Source organism: Atractosteus spatula, chromosome 3, assembly GCF_055471065.1.
Source record: "Atractosteus spatula isolate fAtrSpa1 chromosome 3, fAtrSpa1.hap1, whole genome shotgun sequence".
NCBI classification, from domain to species: Eukaryota; Metazoa; Chordata; class Actinopteri; order Semionotiformes; family Lepisosteidae; genus Atractosteus; species Atractosteus spatula.
Window position 1 is genome coordinate 63496425 of NC_142708.1, and position 22082 is coordinate 63518506.

General features: G+C 36.6%; 1 protein-coding gene across 1 annotated transcript in view; it reads left to right on the plus strand.

The window, feature by feature from the left end:
- The window catches only part of grid2 (glutamate receptor, ionotropic, delta 2), a 226683-nt gene that overhangs the window by 104525 nt on the left and 100076 nt on the right, over nucleotides 1-22082 (plus strand). The window contains exons 10-11 of the mRNA XM_088911157.1: nucleotides 8619-8816; nucleotides 12125-12437. Coding sequence (XP_088767283.1) covers nucleotides 8619-8816; nucleotides 12125-12437 — 511 coding nt within the window. The remainder of the gene's footprint in view (nucleotides 1-8618; nucleotides 8817-12124; nucleotides 12438-22082) is intronic.

Genomic DNA, 22082 nt, shown 5'->3' on the forward strand with positions numbered 1-22082 from the left:
AAAGGGACCAGAATGTTGTAATATGTTATACAGTATAAAATATACAGTATATTTATTCAAAGGTTAGATGTATCTCTGTTCTAGCATTGGCTTTATATACAGTAGGAGAAAATAATTAGATGTCCATCTGGACAACGTTGTTTCCTAGTGTTGTCAAACAGACTGTTAATTAATATTCACATTCCCATAATTCACACAGACGGCTTGCTCTTAAAAGACACCATAACCCTGAAAGGTGTTCATTCTCAGATATGTGTGTGTGGCTTCTATATTCAAACATTTCACTTCAGTCTGTTTAACTGTAGAAAGAAAAATGCATGACTGTAAAAGAAACAAAATGGTGACAGAAATACAAAGGATATGTAAATGCAGGTGAAAACTTGTCTCAAAGCCTGTAAAAACATGACAAGTACAGGTATTACACAGAACTACTGTATAAGGGGTGGCATTATAGAAACAAGTGGGATTAACTCACTGAGATTGACATTAACCTAAGGGGCTACATGTGAGCATGTATTCTTACAAATGATAGGCTTCATATTAGTAAGCCCTTTAACATCCTGCATGGTGTCAGTTACATGCTTTTCTGTGTCTGCACCTACCATGTCTCACTATTATTTCCTGATGGTTTATGACATTACCAGCAATTCAAGAGAATGACCATGAAATCGCTATTCTGCCCAAGACAAAAAAGAGGCTGAAATACCTGGGCTAACGTCCCTGCAGTTCATGGCAAAGCACAACGAATCTCCTGCCTCATGATTTTTCTCTTTTTATTCGTTCCTGTCAAAGTGATCTTTGTATGAGTTTGAAACAAGCACACATTCACACTTTTTCAGGAACGAAAAAACAAAAACAAGAACCTCATTCACACTTACATACTGCAGCCCAGGAAATAATTAACTGGTCAGGCAGCTGTGTCAATGACTTATTGCCGATTCAGTTTCTGTAAGGATAATATGGTCTGCTGGAGCTTGTCTCCTACTTTTGCTGAGTTATGCTTGAGGCAGTGTAGATAATAACACAACAGGAGTATCATTTAAACTACATGGCAGTAGAACTGAGAAAATTGATTTACTGCCTTTTGAAAGATTTTGTGTGTGTTTGGGTGTGTGGGGGGTGATGTGTCTTAGTGTAAAGTTCCTGGTAAACTATAATTCAAAAACTCACTTTAAATGGTAACAGGTCTCGTAGTTCCACAGAAGTGACATTATTGAAGATAAAACCACAAACAGAAACATATGTTAAGGGTGCTGAAAAGCAGGGCAGTGAAGCTTTTCAGACTGATGGGTGCAAAATGAAATCAGGCTTTCTCAGAAAATCCCCAAGCTTTCTGACAGACACTTTTGCTGGCTGGCCTATTTGGACTAGATACCAATACATTTTTGCAGCACTTATAAAAGTAAAATAAATCTAAAAAATCTGTATATTTTCTGCTGATTTCCTCACCAGCTTGTCATAATATCTGTGAGATTATTCTAAGAAAAAGCCCACAGGGAATATAAAAGCGTTTTCAGAGACAATTGTGTCTTATGCTAACTCTGTGGCAATACTTGCAGAGGACCTGCATACAGTTATGGGACAGATGAATCAAATAAAGTAGGATGAGCTTAAAGTATTTATTGCTCAGTTAAAACCCCAATCTGGTCACCTCACATTTAAGTCAACAATGAGTGCTGAAACAGGACTATAGAAAACCAAGTAGAATAATTCCAGAGCCGAAGGGTGAGATTTATCAGGAAAAAATACGTACAGTATATTTCAGCAAAGTGTAAAGTGGGCTCTTGAGAATTTTAACTAAGAGCTTTAAACCCCTTTTGACAAACATTACTTTTCAATTAGGTCAGTTTTAGTTATTTTGCACTAAAATAACTGTACCCAGGGGACACACTTTCAATACAATAACTAATACAGTGAGGCACAGGAAGAGACAATGGAAATGGAGACTATTAGAAAAATAAAACAGACTTTGCAAACCATGCTGTATATATGTTAATTCATGCAATTTTCTAAGACCTGTCAAGAGAAAGCATTTTCAGTATTACTTATATTACATTTTGCTCTAAATATTAGACTTTTTGTACCCTTCTGGAAATGCAATCAACTTAATTTCAATAAAAGGTCTGTCTAATTCATTGCAGTCCTCCAGAAGAACTTTCTTCGGGTCTTCATCTGAATCAGGCTCAGGTCTTCTGCTTTCACTGCTCTTGCAAAGGATTTCTTTATAGGGGGTGCAGGAGACCTCCTGCCCATTTAGCTAGATGTACTGCAGATCTGGGCTTCACAGATCTACAGATGCATTCTGTATTCTGGGCTGCATTCTTTGGTGTTTCTTTTACCTTTTTGACTGCAAGATGTCCCAAAACACGCTTGGATCTGAATCCCACTATCTTCTTGAGAACACCAAACACTGCCTGCAGTGCTATTACACCATATCAGTTTTTTTTCAGTCCCATCCCAGGCTTCCTTTGATATTTCTCTCCATGTATTTCAAAGCACAGAATTGGAGGAAACACATTTCTCCATCTCTTACAACCACATCATTGAGTCCTTTATCATGAAACATTATTATTTTTTGCACTATTTGTGTTTCTTCATGGTATACTCTATATTGACTGTTACAGTATGCTTGAAAATACTCTGCCATTGTGTTTTGAAGGGGCAAATGAAAAGAGATTTAAGTGTAAAATGGGCTCATCTTGTGAGTTGTGATTGTGTGCTTTTTACATGGGCACATTGTCAAATGCCTATTGTACTAAACTCCAAAAAAACCTCAAAAATGAAAATGTCGAAAAACACAAAAATACCATCAAAGTTTTAGTTCTTGTAGTACCCAGCTCACATTCATAATGTTTCTAAAGGACCATTTTGCCTGATTCTCTAACCCTAACCCTACAGTAGCTCCACATTTTATAGCTGAGAAATGAGTGGAGAATGAACCATAGTCCATGTGACTGCCTGAACCCATGAACATTTTTTTCAGGTATGGTGTATTCCAATGGGAAATTGTGGCAGTTTAGACACTTTTAAGAATGCAGAATAGAGAATTTTAGAAGAAGTGGAGTTTGAAAATGATTTTTTGTGAACTTCTGTTTTGAACAGGGCATAGAAAATTGTACAGTGAAAAATGCTGCAGCTAGGGTTAGGGTTAGATGTTCTAGCAAGGTATTGTATGTCAACTTACTTGTTGAGTAATTGGCAGAAGCTCTTTTGGCAGCAATTACTGTTGTGTATTTGGAGAGGTTTCTGTCAGCTTGGCAGATGGTGTAATTCTATTCCTTTTTCCTGGCAAAATTGCACCAGTTATAACAAGTCCATCAGGGATATTTAATGGACTACATTCCTCAAGACTCGCCATGAAGTTTTAATGGAAAACTTTAACTTCAAGTCAGGTTTTTTACTGGCCCACTCAAGCATAGTCACTCTTTTCATATCAGATCACTCTAGTATGGATTTGACCTTTGGCTTCAGGTCACTGTCCTGCTGAAATGTGAATTTTCAAACCTGTTTTACTGTATATTCTTGGGTGACTCAAACAGGTTTTCCTCAGGGATTTTCTTGTACTTTGCACTATCTACAGTATTTGTGCCTCTGTCCTGACAAGCTTCTCAGTTACTTCTGATGAGATGCGTTGCCATAACGTCATGCTTCCACCAACACCCTTGACAGATGGAAAAGTATTGATTGACTGATATGCAGTATTCGACCTGTTTAAGATATGATGCTTGTTTAACCTTAAAATCTTATCACTTGTGCAGTGTATCTCCTGTGAGATTTAATATAAGACTTTTTCAGGAATGGATTCTTTCTTGCCACTAACCCATACAGGGTAGCTTTGTATGCAAACTGGGATATTGTTGGAATATGAACACATCTATCTCTGACACATGCAAAATATTCAAATCATTTCTGGATTCACAGAAATCAATATTTTTCATAAAACACTACCTTGTTTACAGTAATGAGGTAAATACAGTAAAAAGATAAGTCAGTAGTTAATGCTCTGCTGGAGCTTTGTATCTCTAGTGGTTGCAAGACTCCATGCTTTGTTTCCTGATATGGCCATATACTCACATTTCAGTTCATGAATCCAAAGCACAGAGCCAAATCCACAGAAATTTTGAAGGGCTAAACATCTTTGGCTAGCTGCCCTGAACCCTGTCATGTGACTAACAAAAAATCAGCTTCTTTCAATGCACTCAAATTTCTCACATCAAAAACAAATACACCACTCTATACATTTTATCCATTTACTGTAAATGTGGTCAGGCCTTTGTTAGTAGCATCACGACCATTGGATTTCCATTTCAAATGAGAACTGTTGCTGCTGAATAAGACATGTCAAGTTCGGGGTGGGTTAACTGATGGATAGTGAAGCACTCGACACAGCTGAGATGTTGGCATTCATGTCCAGCATCGCACTAATAGGTTATTGACCAACAGGAACCGGTGAGGATTAAAATCCACTAGCTTAATGTGCTCACTGGGCCAAGTCAATAATGCATTCCCTGCCAATGATAAATCTGAATGACATGTTCCAAGAAGCAGTTCAGTTATCAATGAGAATTTATTAAAGAAAATGTAAAGATAAATTCTGGGTCTTTGCAGCTTACCATACAAGACAAGCAAATTTCCCATCTGGGACAATAAAGTACAGTAAGTAACCTTCCTTGTAAACGGGTGAAAGGAGGTGTTTACCTTCTACAGCTTCCTGATGGGAAATGCATAAGCATTCAGAACACAGAAAATTACTCCAGTTATGTTCTGTGTGTATATGTATTAATAAAATGTTTTCAAAACTACTGTACATCACTTACTGTACAATCAAATGTTTGTGTTGACTTTGCACACTGAGTCCTAATGATGTAGTTTTATTTCAGCAGTACACTGTAGCACTTTGTGAATTTTTTTTTACAAACTACAAACTGGGGGACATCATTTCTTCTGATCTCTGTATTTAGTGCTGTGGCCTTATCTGAGTTGCTGTCAGATTTTCTGTACTCTTTATAAAACAAAAAGTCTTTTCTAACCTTAACCTATAAACTGCAGCATGTACTTTATTGTAAAGCAGATGGTGCCGTTACACAGACTATTGAGATTTAATGCACAGGGTTCGAACTACTGCACATTTTCGGTGTTTACTTAGAAATGTATTGAGTATTATTGGTTTACCCTGTATTGTGGTTATTTTAACTGCATGTTGTTGTTTTTTTTTGCTTTCGAATTTGGGCACTTGAGTGCTGCTTCACCACAAACATTTTTTAATCCAGTCCTTAAATTCTTTATCATACATGTTTTAGAACGTACAGTAACTAGACCTGTAACTGTATCCTACAGTACTGCTAAAAACAATAACAGATTTAACAATTCTATGATTAAACAGAGATCAGTCACAAATAGATGAAAATACTAGATAAGATCACAATGCAGTATTTATAAGTCCTATGTGATGTGGTCAGTATCAGAATTAAAACTACAATCTTCTCTATGAAAGAGAGACGGAAAGGAAGAAGTTAAAGCTGCCAAGTACTGTATATCTAACATGTTTGTTGAAAGGACCCTAACAGTTATGGAAGAACAAGACTTCATCTTCCCCTCCAGAACTGCTTCCACATACAGTATTACATTTATTCTGTCAGCTGTAATTCTAGCAGTAGGACACAGAATTAGAGTTCATTACTCAAAATCAAGGTTCTGCAATATGGATATTAAAAATTATGCTTACATAATGAATTGCACATCAAATTACATATCAACAGCTATTAGGTATAACAAAATGGTCCATGTTGAAAATTCTTTGTATTGCAAGACGGTTTTTTGTTATACCTGTCCTGACTAATACAAACTATTAAGTTCTGAGCTGTTCGTCACAGCAACAGTGAATATGAAACAGAACTGGAAGTACTGTACATAGACTGTTTCCAAATGTAAATAGAATACAGGCCATAGCCATAGCTGCTAATAATAATGTCTGTCTAAAGCTCATACTATTGTTCTACAATTCTTACTGCATCAGGAAGGAGTTTGGAACTCCCTGCCAAATGACCATGGCTGCACATTTCTTTACTACGATGTTCTGCTCCACTATTCTGCTGCCTTTCTTAAAATTACAGTTTTTTATATTTGTGTAATTTGTTTCAGAGCCCTGTTGATTTCCCAACTGCATTTCTTACATGACTGTTCTCCTTAGCTGTTGTTAGTTTTCTGCTGTAGCTCTGCACACTGCAAAGCTGTGAGTTGTCACAGTGAAAATGTAAAAGTGCTAGATAAAAATGTTTTGATTGGAGGATTAACCCGTTAATTCCTGAATTTCATCACATCACAAGCAAACTGTTTTATAATGTGTGAGTGTTCCTTGTGAAGAATGAACTTTAGAAGTACAGTATCATCTACTGTGTTTCATCTCAGTTCATAGATGGTGATTATTAGGAGGCCATGATGGGTAAAGACCGGGGGGGAATCTGAGCAGGACACCAGGGTTTCTTATTTCTGGCCTGTTAACCTAGTCTAGTCAAATAGTGTTCTAAAGAGAGCTTAACATTTTTTGAACTAAGACTGTGGCATGAACCTAAAGCTCACTACTTTCCTGCATCAAAAACAGAAATGGGCCAAAATGAAAAAATTGCAATAGATTATCTTCTGACATTTATAGTGTCCTCTGGTAAACCTCTGGATGTATTTAGATTTTTTTAAATGCGACTGTAGTCCTGCTGACTTCCCATTTTTGAGAAAGAAATTAAATTTGAAGACATGAGGGACATGGCCAAATATGGACTGCAGAAGGCAGCTGTTATTTTTTTCTGCCAGCCTTTTCAACAGTTGAAACACAAGTGCCTTCTATCAACTTTTTAAATCAATTGTTGAGTCGGACAGTTTGGTGACAACAGCAACCCCATTTCAGAGATAACACACAAGGCAACTCTCACTCTGAAGGGGCATTAAAGGTTAGCGATAAATAAACGCAACAAGAAAAAGAAAAATAGGTCAAAGAACAGAGATCAGAAGCAATAATCAAAATATTCGAAATAATATAATCATGATTCAGAGGTCAATGTAGAGTTGACAGTCACTGTGTATGTTTTTTGCATAAAATATTGACAGTTTTCTGAAATGTTAAAATATGGCAAAGACAAAGGCAAAGTACATACCAGCACAATGGCTCACTGGGCTGGAGCTCACCATAGTTACCATGGTTACCACCAAGAAGAGAGACCTGATAAAAGGATCAGGAAGATGACATCCTTATGAAAGTATTACTTATTCAGGTTTTTTCTAAAGCAAAATGTTACAACAATACCTTATTGATATAATAAAACAAAGGAATATGTAGTACTTTTTAATCTCAGGTACAGTGGAGCATGAGTGAAAATGTAAAAGCTGTGTTTATTGATGCTAATGTGATCATGGTTACTTTCATTAAGCATATTTTTTTTCCTTTATACCTTTAAAAGAGATGTGATAAAGTCCCAGTAATAAAGAGCAGTATAGAAAAAAATAGAACCTACTGTATAAGAAAAGTAATAAAAAAGTCATTTGTCAAAGCCTTTGAACATTTTGAATACTTAAGGTTCCCTTGCAATCCTCTCTCTTCAAGGGTAAAAATGTTCATTTCCTGCAGCCTGTCAATGGAGGACATTGCCTTAAGCCCTTGAATGTACTGTATCTGGCTGCTATTCTCTGGACTGATTCCAGGGTAACAATATATTTTATATAACATGGCAACCAAAAAAACTGCATGCAGTATTCTAAATGAGGACTTAGTAGTAACTCAGAAAATTTAAACATAAAACTCTTTATTTAAATTCTACACTTTAACCTATAGTTTATATCCTATCGTTCTGTTTGCCCTTATTACTGGCTTCCACACATTGTCTAGGGGACATACTGTACAGGGTCTTGCAAAAGTATTGGACCCCTTCCTACAGTGTCCCATTTTCTGGAACTGCATTCACACAATAACCCTCAATGAGAGGAGAACCAGCAATATACAGTAGTTTCAGGGATTGATGAGCCAAACTGATAAAATTCCCTTGGAGTGAAAACCAGAAGACATGGACTGGGAAACACTGGTTTACAGGAATGTAGGAGGAGATTTTGGGATACGGATTTTCCAAGATTGTATTGTTAAACAAAGAAGGTTTAAAAAATCCTTTCACAAGCCAGCTTTTTCTGTAAGACAAGAATTAAACATACTGTAAATAACTAATAAACAATAACATAAATTATTGCATTTCTTCCACTGTTTTTAATGAATTATTAACTATCAAACTGACATTAAGTAGGATTTACAGAGTTAAGATCGGTATGAGAATGAATATTCCCAAATAAGGAAACCAAAATGATATTTACTGTTCTGTATGTTCAAGATTTCTGTGTTTTGGAAATGAAATACAAAGATATACTACATCTTTTATGTGATAACATAAAGCTGAAAAGTAAATGCACCATTCGTCAGTCTCTGAACTAGTGCACTGTCAAATGAAGAGCATCTTTTGGTCTCCTTTCTTACCTATTTTGAAATGCTCGAGGGCCAGAAGTCATAATCCAAACCTTGAGACATCACACATGCATGTTCACATGTTTCCTGATTTTGTATGTCTCTTGTCATTGCTTTGTAGGAGGAGCCCTTTGTGATGGTGTCTGAGAATGTCTTGGGAAAGCCAAAGAAGTACCAAGGATTTTCCATTGATGTTCTGGATGCTCTGTCAAACTACCTGGGATTTAAGTATGAAATCTACGTGGCGCCCGATCACAAGTATGGAAGCCCTCAAGCCGATGGAGTTTGGAATGGCCTGATAGGAGAGCTGGTCTTCAAGGTGAGCTCAACAAATGAGATGGGCAAAGAACTGTTACATCTTTGGAATGAATGCTTCATTTAATAATAATTATTTAGTAATAATGCTTTAGTCATGATGTACCACAGTGAAGCCTCACTGAGATACATGTCTAATAGACAAGCATGCTAGACCAGAAAAAGCTGCCATTGTCAAATAAGCTTCATTTGACAGGATTGTTTTTCTGCATATAAGCAATTGACGGTATGTAAGACAATGCAGCCTGACCTGTCATAGTATTTTCTGCTTCTCTTTGTATGAGCTGCTTTGACTGTGATCTAAATGGTACAGTACATGTGATTTCTATTCATCGGCTTAGATCTGAGATCTGACTTAGGCTTCTGAAAAGAGTGGTTTCTTGGAATGAAACTCCTCCAGTCTGCTTCATCTGTGTTGAATCCAAAGAGTTTCTGACCCCCAGAAGGCTTGCCATTCTGCTCCCTTATCTTTGAGTTTTCCTTCCAGTTATACATTTTTATTTATTTACTGTTTGCCTTTGTGCTGACTTTCATTAATCAAACAGACAGCTCTGCTTTGAAAGAAGAAGTTAAACAAAAGATCAAAATCCAGCTTCCCAAGTGCCAGCAACTAGGGTGATTGAAAGAGACACAGATTAGAGCAGACATTTATGTCATTTGAGTTTTCCTCCTTTCTTTCTACTTGCCTGCACTCTTTCTATATGGTTTGTGTGATGTGCTACTGGTGTTTTTACTCCTTTTTTTACTTCCTGCTTTAAAATACTGTGATAGTCTCAGAATGCTTTGGTGACTCCTACTGTTTCAAGTTTATGAACAAAACAATCTGTTAAGGTGTCAATTCCTGGGTTTTTGTCAATTTGTTTTAATAAGTGAATCCAATGACATTAAGGTTATTAAGGAATGCAGTAAGTTGAACAGTTTGCATTTGGGAAGTGGATTTCAGTACACTAAACTTTCATAGATGCCTTACATATATTATGAGTTCTGATGAAAGACACATGGCATTTTGTTTCACATGACTTGTGAGCTTGTTGGTAGGATATTTGGTGTACATGTATGTACAGTACACATACTGTACTGTACATGAAGTTCTGTGTATGCCTGAGGTAGCCTCTGAGGTGTCCCATTAACATCACATTTGGACCTGACCAAAGCATTGTTTCAGTTGAACCAGCAGTACTGTCTCTCTCTTCATTAGAAACCAAATTCTCATTTGAAAGTCCTGATTTATTCTTTGACCGTATCTCCACAATGTAAAACAGAATCCTTTACTGCTGTACCTGTGCCACAGTCATATCATGCAATCTATTGCAGTTTGATTGTTCTGTGTTCCTTTTCATGTGCAATGCCAAACTGTTGGAAAGTATTGTTATTAAAATATTTAAGTAGGTTTCGTTTGGTACATTTAATTGAAACATCCAGTTGTTTAAAATTGAGGCAGTTACCTCTCAAGCACCATCTTTTGGCTAATAAAGGATCTCTCTTGAAGACCCTCTTTTTCTTTCTCCTCAATATATAGGGAGTTAGTCTGACTAGTCTAACTAGAAGACTCCTAGAAATTATGACAATGTTTTGAGTGTGCCTTATTGAAAAGGTATGTGCTTGTCAACAGAATATTCCTTTTTACTCAGAATACAACAAGGGCCACACATTAAGCCCAGATCCAGAAGATCAACCTTATTTTACTGTAGAAAGATGCTGTGTATTCTGTTACTTCCATCTAATTTCAGTATTTTCAGCACTAATCTAGTTTTAGGAGTGAAATGTTGTTTTAGACCTGTAGTAATTATTTTATTCTGCAGTGTATATTATCATTACTCAATTAAGCTAATGTACCTACATATATTAAATTCTGTGATATGAAACACAATATCAACCACAATAATAAATATTTACTCTTAGATTACATAGGATCAATTTCCAAACAGTACTATTTTTTTTAATTTTCTTTAAATTTGATTTAGAATTAGTAGTTATAAAAAGCCAACTGTAAATAAAGCTTCCCATAAATGAACAACTGTGCCTCTTCTGATGTATGTGTTTTTTTAATTATGTTGTACAATTTTCCATTAAAAAATCAATATGTGCACTGCTCAAGCAAAAAGATAATTTTATATATTATGAGAAAAACTATTTTTCTTCCAAGCTCACTTAAACAATGTGTAAAACATTTTTCAGATTTCTAAGGAACAATAAATCCTGAAAAACTGTGTGGAATGTAATTTTAGTTTGCTTAGACATCAAAATCATAACTGATTAAACTGGTTTAACATTTTCAATAGTGTTTTACGCGTGATCAAGAAAATATTAGTACTTTTTCATAGTCATGTTTGTTGAATGTAAATCAATTTAATGTGCAGATTTATCATGTGTTTCACTGTTCAGTGTAATATTAACTTGAGTAATTTTGAAAGTCTCAGAGCAATTTATTTAGTTTTTTTATGCAATTTAATTTATTCCAAATAAATGTAATTCATTCTAAGTTAATATACAGTAAGTAATAATCAAAACCCCTATAGTATAATATTAAAAATACTATACCATACTAAAAAAGAACAGGAATTTCAAATAGTAAGAGTACAATCCAATGTGTTAAATGTTATTGTTTTTTTAAAGTTTGTTTTTTTTTCAGACATTCTTCTGAAGCAAATTATGGGTAATATATCCTGTGGTAAGAGGATGGTAAAATTCCATTTAAATTGCAATCTTAAAAGTAGCTGAAGCAGTGCAATTCATTTTTGAACATTCCAGGGAATTAGTTCTGTTAAAATGAAAAGTGGAGTGGTGAAATATTAGAGTGAAGGTTTTTATAATTCACTTGATAATTACAAACACTCAACTTTGTTTTCTCTAAAGGTAGGAGTATAGATACAGTATAGTATGAAATTGTAAAGGGAATAGAAAATAATATATCTAAATGCCGGCATCCCAGAACCAAAGACCAGTGGTGAATCTGAAACCCATGATTCAGTGATAACTGTCAGAACAAAGCTTTAGATAATCGAGTTCTTCAAGGATTCCATGATAGTCCCATCGGAGCTCTGACTTTTCCTCAGCATGAATCCATATGAGAATTATTTGTAGGAACACCTGAAAGATTGAGTATCCCATGTGTAATTTCAAGATGGAAGTTGAATAATAAATTCACTTGATTCTTTGACACTATCACAGAATATGGCTGTGCGTTTGCAGGGTATAATTGAATAAAGAGAGGTCCTATTGAGCATGCATTGAAATAGCTTATGTATGATAGAGCATTGCCACAGGTGGATGATTGCTCCTGTTATATAATTCTGTTCTGGTTTTCTTTAGAGAGCAGATGTGGGGCTATCGGCTTTAACCATCACTCCAGACCGGGAAAGTGTGGTGGACTTCACTACGCGTTACATGGACTACTCAGTGGGTGTGCTCCTGAAGAAGGCTGAAAGGACAGTGGACATGTTCGCTTGTCTGGCGCCCTTTGACCTCTCTCTGTGGGCATGCATTGCTGGCACAGTCCTGCTGGTGGGGATACTCGTGTACCTACTTAACTGGCTCAACCCTCCTCGTCTGCAAATGGGCTCGATGACCTCGACCACCCTCTATAACTCCATGTGGTTCGTATATGGCTCCTTTGTACAGCAAGGTAAGTCCCTTCCAGATCATAGGAACACTTCTCGCATGACTCTTTCTGCTAATCTTAATCTTAATTGTGCCACCTGGGTAATCCAGGAATTTCAAAATGACCAGAGTTTTTCTGTTACTGCTTCCTGTACCTGTCCACCCAGTCCTGGTGCAGTGTGATTAAAAACTGGCAAAGTCTTCAAGACTCAACTCAGTCAGCTGAAGGAAAGCAAATGAATTTGCTCCAAAAAGAAGTGACCCATGTAATTAATGCTTTCAGGGAGCGTGAAGGTGGTAGGAGACAGATCAGTACATCTGATGTTAAAAGCACACCTCAGAATGCGTTGATTTGCTAATAAATGAAAGTTTATAACAAACTTAAATGCAAACATGAACCACTTATTTCAAGGATATAGGGATTTAGGACCCGGTCCAGGTACCTTGTCCTGAAGAGCATGGTATGAATGCATTACGTCACACATGTTCGGAAACAATGCATGTAAGACAGGACAGTGTTAAAGGGGAAGCAGGCTGTGTTTATTATAACATCCACTCTTCTCACTTTGTCACTTCGTCACCATAGATTATACTCCTACTCAACAATATTTTGAATGTATCAAAAAATATTCCAGTTGTCAAGCTGCCACTATCTTCTGCTGTTTCTGATGTTTGCCCTCTTCCAAATTACAGAAGAGTGCCTCGTTACGACATTGAGAAAATTAGTCTCAAAGCCACTAACTTCTTCAGGTAGTTTAGGACCTTGTTCAAGCAGACTATTCTGTCAAATACTGGAAACTTTCTTTTTTGTTTTCTGATATGTCCCCACTAAAATTGAAGCTAAAGCAGGTTAAAAACTAAATTTAGTATCCTTTAGAAATCCAATCTTCCCTCTGGGGTTATAGCAAAATAATACCCTATTCCTAATTAACATCTTTCCCCCAAAATACTCAAAAAGATACTGTCAGTCCTTAAAGTTTATTTTTCAAACCTCGAAATCTAATAGCACTTTCTTCAAGTCGACAACTTACTTATCTCAAGCAAAAATTATTCTTCTGTAACAGCTGCAGTGGAAAAGTGATAACAGAATATTCCTTTAAACAACCAAGTCTAAACTGTCCCTTGGTAGTAAATTGCAATCCGTCAGGGATGTGTAATAAAATCTCTTTAGCATGAAGTCTTTTTTTTCATTTACAATGCCTGACTTTATTTTGTGTTTTATTTTTGTAAGGTATGTAAAAAGCATAAACTTACAAGAACAATGTATTAGTTATAGAAAAATGCCTCAGGACTTGCTCTTTCGAAAGCTGTAGCCTGTGTGATTTCAGCAGTATTGCTGAAGACTACTAGCAGTATAAAGGAAGAATGAGCTGTCAGCTTGAATTCGACTGCCTGTGCCCTCTTTTGCTTTCTCAAAATTGCTTCTGTTGGTTGGTCCAGTGGCAAGAACAAGAAATGTTTAACTGCTTTGGGACAGCACTGACGCATTAACAGTTTCCAGAAGTGGGACTACACAGCAATCTGTATGTCTTATTGACTAACACCTCCCTAGAGATCTTTCTGAAGGCTTTTTTCATAAGCTGCAAACAAAATTTTTAAGCAATTACTGTACACCAGATTGAGTGTACTTCAAAATTAGTTAAGCACCTACCACAGTATGCTTCACTTCAGCTGTACAGCATCTGTTATGTCCAACTGCTTTGGATCAGCATTGTCAAACTTTTTAAAAAACACTATATACTGTATACTGATCTTCAAAAGAACTATCGCTTATATTATATTATCAATTTGGCCAATTGGTTACTGTTCTTAGATGGGACTCATCATAAATCCTCAGCTAGGAAAGCAGTCATGCTATATGTTTTCAGGAGAGGATATTCCCCACTAGTGAATTTGGTATACAGTATGCATATGTACTGTATATAAGCAGTACAAACACTATATGTTGTTTCTCCCATTTAGAGAAAGATTGTCCTGGAGTGCGTAGAAACTGAGCACCATTTGCTTGAGTACAGCAATGTTTGGGTGTGCTAACAAATTGAGCAACATTTGACCACAGTGGAACATCATTTTGGGTGGAAAGAATCAGAAGTGGGTGTCATTTTTTAACATTCCTTTCAGCTGATTACTCATTGCTTCCTGCTTGGTACTGGTAGCATGTGCCATGAAGCACATAGGTACATATGAATGACATGTATGTACTGTATATCATGAGCCTTCAGAGAACAGGAACAATGTGTTACAAAGTATTATTTAATATGTACTGTTTGCCCAGTCGGGTCCATCACTGCCCTTTTTGTTCTTTCACTGCCCTTTTGAGCTAGACACTTAATCAGGACTTTTGGTAAAGTAGGTTTCAGATGTTAAACACTTATAAAAGGCAGTTCCAGCACAGAGCAGGACTTGTAACTGGAACAGAATGAATTAAAATCACATGTGAGACACTGCTGTTGTACCCTTTAGCAAGCTACTTCACCTGAATTGCTCCCTACATATAGAGTGTGAATGTAAGTCGCTTAGGATAAAATAAAAGATTTTGTAATTATAGGTTTCATGTAAGCTCCTTATGAATAATGTATTACTGTATCTTCAAAATTTTTAAACAGTGACAACAATTAAACAGGTTATTATCTTGATTAAGGGCTTCATTAGTTCAGAGGTCAGTTGGAATAAGAGTCTGGAGAGACAGAGGTTAAAGTGATTTCCTTTCTTGCTCATTTATCACAGAGTGAGGACACTCAGGTTGTTTCTTTCCATTCCTACAGACTCCATTTTTTGTAGCCAATTTCCATTCAAATCCAGCTCCCTGCTGCAGTGCAGCCCCTGCTTAAGCCTGTGAGTGCTACAGAAGGCCTGTGAGCAGCATCTTCTGAGGAGAACCTGATCCAGGCAACTGCTTCCCTTTGTACCTCAGGCCTGGTCAGAAGAGGGCTGACACGATCTCACTGAGTACACCATGACTTGCAAGTGCACAAGCACTGAGGATCGAGCAGGTGACATTTAGTGATACACAGGGAAGACAATATTGTAACAGGGTACCTTGTGATTCAGCACAGCTTTGGATTCAAGATTTGTGTTTTGTATTTGAATTACGGTCACAGAAACCACTGCAGTAGTGTCCAAGAAAAAGGGCTATACCAAAACGCTACAAAAAAAAGATTTTAATACTGTTCTTGTCAAAGGTGTGTTTTAGCCATCACTACATTCAAAATGCCCTCCTTCGCAGAAGAGATCTGTTTCATCCTTCATATGATGAAGTACACGTCTGTCATTTGTATCAGAATGTGACAGAAAAAAATGATTTTCCTCGACTGGAACTGCTGAAGTGCAGATCCATCACCACCCATTTGCAAAATGATTTCAGTCTTCGCTGATTCATTTTGTACATCGGCATTGAATCACTGATAATGAGCAATTATGGTAATGATCAATCATGAGTGAATTACAGTCTGAAGTGCTGCTTATTGTTTGCTGCCATGGATGAGGAGATTAGCGCAGCAATATTATATTGTTTATAGCTGACATATTAACTGAAGCAGAAAGCTGGTATTGACTGGAGACATTGCAGATGTTGATGATGATAGAATATTTGCATGTTGGATATGCTTGTTTGCTGTAAACTTCTTTTTATGCCTGGCTTTGAGATGATGAATGAAAAGCTATTCACTGCTGGAAGATGAAGTGTGATAATAGGTACATTTTAGTTCTCTGGAGGAATTTTTGCTTAGACACCTAGCTCTGTAATTCCGCTACTTATAGGAATGAGTTTTGCCATTCTGGTGCCCCGTTTCCTTTTTTTGATTGATTTTATTATCCTTAGTTTTATTAGTTCTGTTAGAGATGCAATGATAGGGTTGGTGACAGCCATGTGGAGCTCAGCAGCTTCAGTTAACTTTAAAATGCAGTCCCATCTCTCAGGTGTTGTAATATGGTATCAGACCATGCACCATGGCATAATAGCCAGTGGTGTTTCATCAGTTTTGTAATGGCTTTAGTACTATTTCCCAAGAGTTGCCAAACTGAGCAGGACTGACTACAGAACTACAGACCTCTGCACATGGGCAAAGACTAGAGTTAGCATTTTCTCCCTGCATGTAAGGTTCTCTATTCCTGGCATCTGGATTGATGTGATGTTGGGCCACATTGCAGACTCCTATGCCTAAAGTGGTTTATCAGTTTCACATTATAGATAGCATTCAAAATCCAAAATGTTATGTGGCTGTGTCTGCAGGTTTTTCTATTCATAGGAGAAATACATAAGCATGTATCTGGGCAGTTAACAGATCCCAGCTTGATTTTGCAGCAGAATTCAATTACATCTGAGAACATTTACATTTACAGTATTAGTTATCAGTACTTTTTTCTTGACACTGTTTATTGTTGAAGAGCTCATGACCACATAATTAAATATCTTCATTAACTTACATTCTGAGGTTTATTTATGGAGTTGTAGATCTGTGTCTGCCTTCAACTATGGTATAGTAAAGAGTGCACTAATGGGGAGTTTCATGGCTGGTGACCAAATGGGAGATTCATTTTCTTGCAGAAGGTGCCATACAGCTTTTAAAAGAATGAATACATGAGCTGAATAGGCTCGGTAAGACACATTTATTGTGAGAAAATATGTAAATTGATATGTTAATTATTTAAATATGTTCATTTTTTCAGAACAGAAAAAGTAAAAAAAAACAAAACCATTTGAAGTCTCCAGTAGATTTCAATAACAGTGCAGTGCTGAGCAGAGCAGCAAAGGGAAGTACTGTACCAACTTCCAGGGCTTAATGGAATACCTTGTCTGTTTAATTACAATACTGTACATATATTGTGTAGAAAATGAAATTCTGAAATAACAACACACAAACCATTCAAGCATTAAGCGTCCCCTGTACCCCTAAAATTCAGATGAAAAGTTCTAATTCAGCAGCCGATAAAATGAATCTGACCATCGGACTAACAAAGGGTTTTCCCACAGCCTATCGTTCCCACATCTCACATTGTTTTATTATTAATTTATAGGGCTGATGCTTTTATCCAAAGTGCCCCACATTTACACTGATTAATACAGCAGGCCATCTAAGTGGAACACACTGAGTGAAGTACTCACAGGCACAACAGCAGCACCCACGCACACACACAGGCCTCCTGTCCAAAGCACTAGCCACTACTCCACAATTTGAGTGTGTAACTACAGTCTATTTCCAGACCCAGCATACCATATTGTTTTTCTTTAGCTGCACTTAATGGGAGTTTATAGTTGTTCTCCTGCATTGGCACAGCATTATGACATCACCAAGAAGGTCAAAAAGTGGAAGAATATGTTGACCGATAGAAAAGACCATATCAAGACCAAGACCTGGCTAAAGGGAGAAGCTGGATGAAGGAATAAGGGCCTTGCAATTAGGTTAGCACCTAATGGGTGTAAGGAAAAGGCTGTTGCAATAAAATCTAATCAGGTTTGTTGTTGACCTCATAATGCAGAATCTGAGTTGTATATGGAGAGAAACTGGCTAAAAAAAGGTGACATTTAAGTTTGTGTATTTTCCTCTAAATATAAGAATATCAAAGCAGCACACACATTATACACCATATTTTATGTGATTTGTGTACCCTAATAAAACCATGGCATAAAAGTAAGGGTTTCAGCGTTGATCTTTGTAAAAGGGGTCATGTGCCTTCAGAGTTGAAAGTGTTCATTGTTAATCTGACTGACAGCTTTCTTGAGCACAGAATTTGTCACACTAATGAAATACATAAAAATAATGTTTCTTCTGTCGTTTAGAAATCTTTGACAAATCGTTGAGCCTTACAGCACAAACCTGCCAGGTTCAGTGTTCTAATTACAGTGTAAAGTTCTAAGTCTATAAATGAGCAGTCTCCTGGGATGGCTGCATGTTCCTTTGTATTAACTACTGCTAGCATCATGTCTGCAGGAAATTGATTAATTTGAAATAGAAGGAAAACGTGCAAATGTCAGACTGCTTTTTCTGATAATTATTATTTTTTTATTTGAAACTTGCATAATGTAGCTGCAGTGCTGGAGGGAAATACTGTATAATCTTCATATTACATTTTCTAGAAAATTTCTACATCCATACAAAATGCACAGAATAATGATGGTAATGCTGTTACTGACCAATCTAGTTACTGTATGTGTATTGACATGTATACACTTTATTATCAGTTTACTGTAGATCAAAAACAAGAGTCAAAAGGGGCTCTGTCTCTTTCCCATTAGTTATATTTTTTTTCATGTACTTTTGACAATACAACATTTTAAGCTAGTTTTGTAATTAGGGATTTTTGGAAGCAGTTTGTGCAATGTTTTTGCATGACAGGATTTCAATTCAAACTTTTTGTCAGATTGGCAGTCTGATAGCTGCATGACCAGGCAGTTATCCTTCAGTGCTTATATGGGTTAATGTCCAAGAAGTACACAGCACTTCAATTTATTAGATAGGAAAGGAAATATATTTTATGTATGAGACTGATTTTCATAACACCTTGGAAGCATTTTTAATGGAGGCAGATGAGACCTGCCTGGATTGGGAGTATTAATGGGTGTTTGCACTATTGAGTGCACTTGGCGAAAGAAAGGCTGGTTTGATACTTTAAATCATAACGCTGATGCAGCAAGCCTGTTAATGTAAATAGAATAGCTTCTGGCTTGTCTTTGTCTTCATCTGAGTTTTGAACCTTCTCCCAGTAGAATGTATTTGAGTTTAATTTCAACAAGGTTTTCCGATAGTGTTTTTTTTTTAATTGAATGCTCTGGAAAAGTTTCTGTGGATACTTTCTGTTTTAAATAGGATAGTTTAAGAGTGATAGAGGCATTCTATTTACTGTAAAACTTGAAAGTTTTACTCTATACTGTGTATCCATCAGGAAATGATATACTGTACTGTGATATTCAGCCCTGACTGGATCAAATTAACTTAAGGAAGGCTTAAAAAAAGAGAAATCATCATGCACACACATCTTGTGTGTTTGGCTATGGATAGCAAGCTGTTTACAAGTTTAATCTCAGTCCTTTCCTGAAGGATACCAGAGAGTCTGTATCAATAGAAGGTCTGTGGTGTTGGTTCTACACATTGTCTAAAGAGTTTGGCATTATGTTTGGCAATTCATGTATCTGTATGCCTTTGCTTTATTGCTGAGCTTTAAGTAGGGTTGGGTAAATGCAACCCTACAATGTACATTATATCAGTACTCTTTCTTGTGTTGTCATGTAATTAAAAGTTTAGGTTCCTTTATCTTTCTTGTTTTGGCATTGTACTGAGAACACAGATTATTTTAGATTGAATGTGATGTTAGGATGAAGCTGTCTAAGAGTGTAAAGTTCTAACATTACTTCCCTGCTTTTAAATTGTGCCTTTTTATTTGTAATCCAAACATCCTGATGGCCTGTGTATTTGCGTCCGACATATTCTAATTAAGGCCAGTGATCAAATGTTCCTTTTGTCCTCTGTTGTCCCTAGTTAAATTCTAGCAAACAGTACCTGTGACAGATTCAACTGGATAAATAGAATCATGCAAAGTATGGTTTTCAGGTGCTTGTTTTTAGATCTGATCTAAAGTCAAGAAGTACAGTATTGTTAAACTCTCTTCATCTACATTTTCCTGTTTCTTGTGCATCCGAAAGCAATTTTTCTGTCAAGTTTTGTGTACATAGTGTATTTTATGGTGTATCATTTGTTGATGTGACTTCTTTTAAATGAAATTGGGCTTGGCCATGTTCTCCATGTAAACAACATTTTATTTTCTTTTGCAGAGACTTTTAAAAAACAGGCTTAATCATCCTTTAATTAATGAATTAATCAGGAAAGCTCGTTAAGCCTTACTGTCGTACTTGATGGGTCATCAAGGGAGGTATAACAATGAAAGCAGCAAGCTACTGCTAAACCATTACATTGCATTTACCATCGCATTATCAATTAGCAAGCACACGGTAGGTGTCCGCTGCTGAAGACCGGAGGGTAAAGTCACTCTGTTTGTGCCTGCAGATTTATAATCTCGTAATGAATTTTTTAATCTCCTTCACTGCCTTCTTTTAAAAATTAACTGTTCACCCCCATCTTCCTGTACAACCTATAGATCTGAGTGAAACAGAGGTCATTACATTCAGGCATTTGTTCCATCCATTTCAGATTTGGATATCTGTAACTCCAGTCACGCTCAAACACAGATCTGTGTTTTCCAATGAGATACTTGTTTGATTTGGATTCAAACCCCCTCCCCCCATATAAAAGGAGGTAAGCAATTAAGAACATGGGAGAGTTTACAAATGGCCATTCTGCCCATCTATCTTGTATGGTTGTTTGCAGCTGTTCAATCCCTTTGGTGTAATCCTTGCATTATTTTAGGACATAAATAGGACAGAAAATGATACATTTTCAAAGCTTCTGTAGTGATTCAGACTGGCTGAAACTCATGTTTTTTTTCATCTTAATGTAGTTGTAGGAGCAGTTTTTCTAAAGCTCCTAATGTACCTGAAAATTTTAATGCATGCAGGGTGAATTTCTATTTCATCGATGTGTCTGCTTGTGCCCGTATATTTACATGTCTAAATGACCCAAATAGAAGTCTGAACAGACACCTACTGTGATTAGGCATACAGTAAGTAACATCTAATGCATAGCAGAATGAAGATGATTGCCTCTGGATTTTAAAGAAACAGTAGTTAAAGACATATATTCATATGCTGTACTGTATATGAAAGTCCTTCTTAGGCAGCTGTTTATGCTTTAATTATTTTGCAAAATATTGGTATCTGAGATTCATCCATCCATGTTCAAACAGTTACTCAGTCCAGTACAGGGCTGAAAATGGGGATACATACATAAACCACTTTTGAATATTGTGCTGCAAGCTATTTGGAATATCCCAAAGACATTGTGAGACTCTTAAGAAGTTAAGAACCATAGACAGATTGTAAATGAGAGGAGGCCCTTAATCCCAGTTTCTCATCTGAAATCTAGTGAACTAATAATCTAAGAATCCTTTCAAGATATTTCTTAAGGGCATAAGATTCCAAAATCATGGCTAGGGAACTTCTTCAATACTGTTACAACTCTGTGCAGAGATGTGTCTTGTGTTTTCTGTTCTGAACAGTCCAAAACTTAATTTCCATTTCGGTTCCTTGGTTCATGTGTCACTGTTGATTTTATGTGAGAATATTAGAAAGGTTAGAAAACAAGAGGATATCATTCGTCCCATCTAGCCCATTGGGTAGCTAGTAATTAATAGATCCCAGGATCTCATCTACCCATTTCTTGAAGGAAGCCAAGGTATCAGCTTCAACAACATTGCTAGTACTATTCAGATCTTCATACAGTATATTAGCACTAAAATCAGGAGTCATGGATTTAAATGGAAGATATTGAAGTTCTGATGTTCATGACTACTTCAAATTGTAATGACTGCACATTTAAAAGTAACAAAATATGAAAACTGTGAGAGGGTCTGAATATGCTCACAGGACGATGTGTGTATACTGTATATCATATGAAAAGGTAGGAAGAAGGCTCATCCATACCTAAAGAAGGCTCCACAGTCAAAACATAACATTGTTTCTCTTTTCTTTTCCTTTCAGCATGGAATAAACCCTTACCTGTTCCTTTGCAGCCTACGCATGCTGATTCAGCTACCTGCGTGAACTATATTTATCATATGT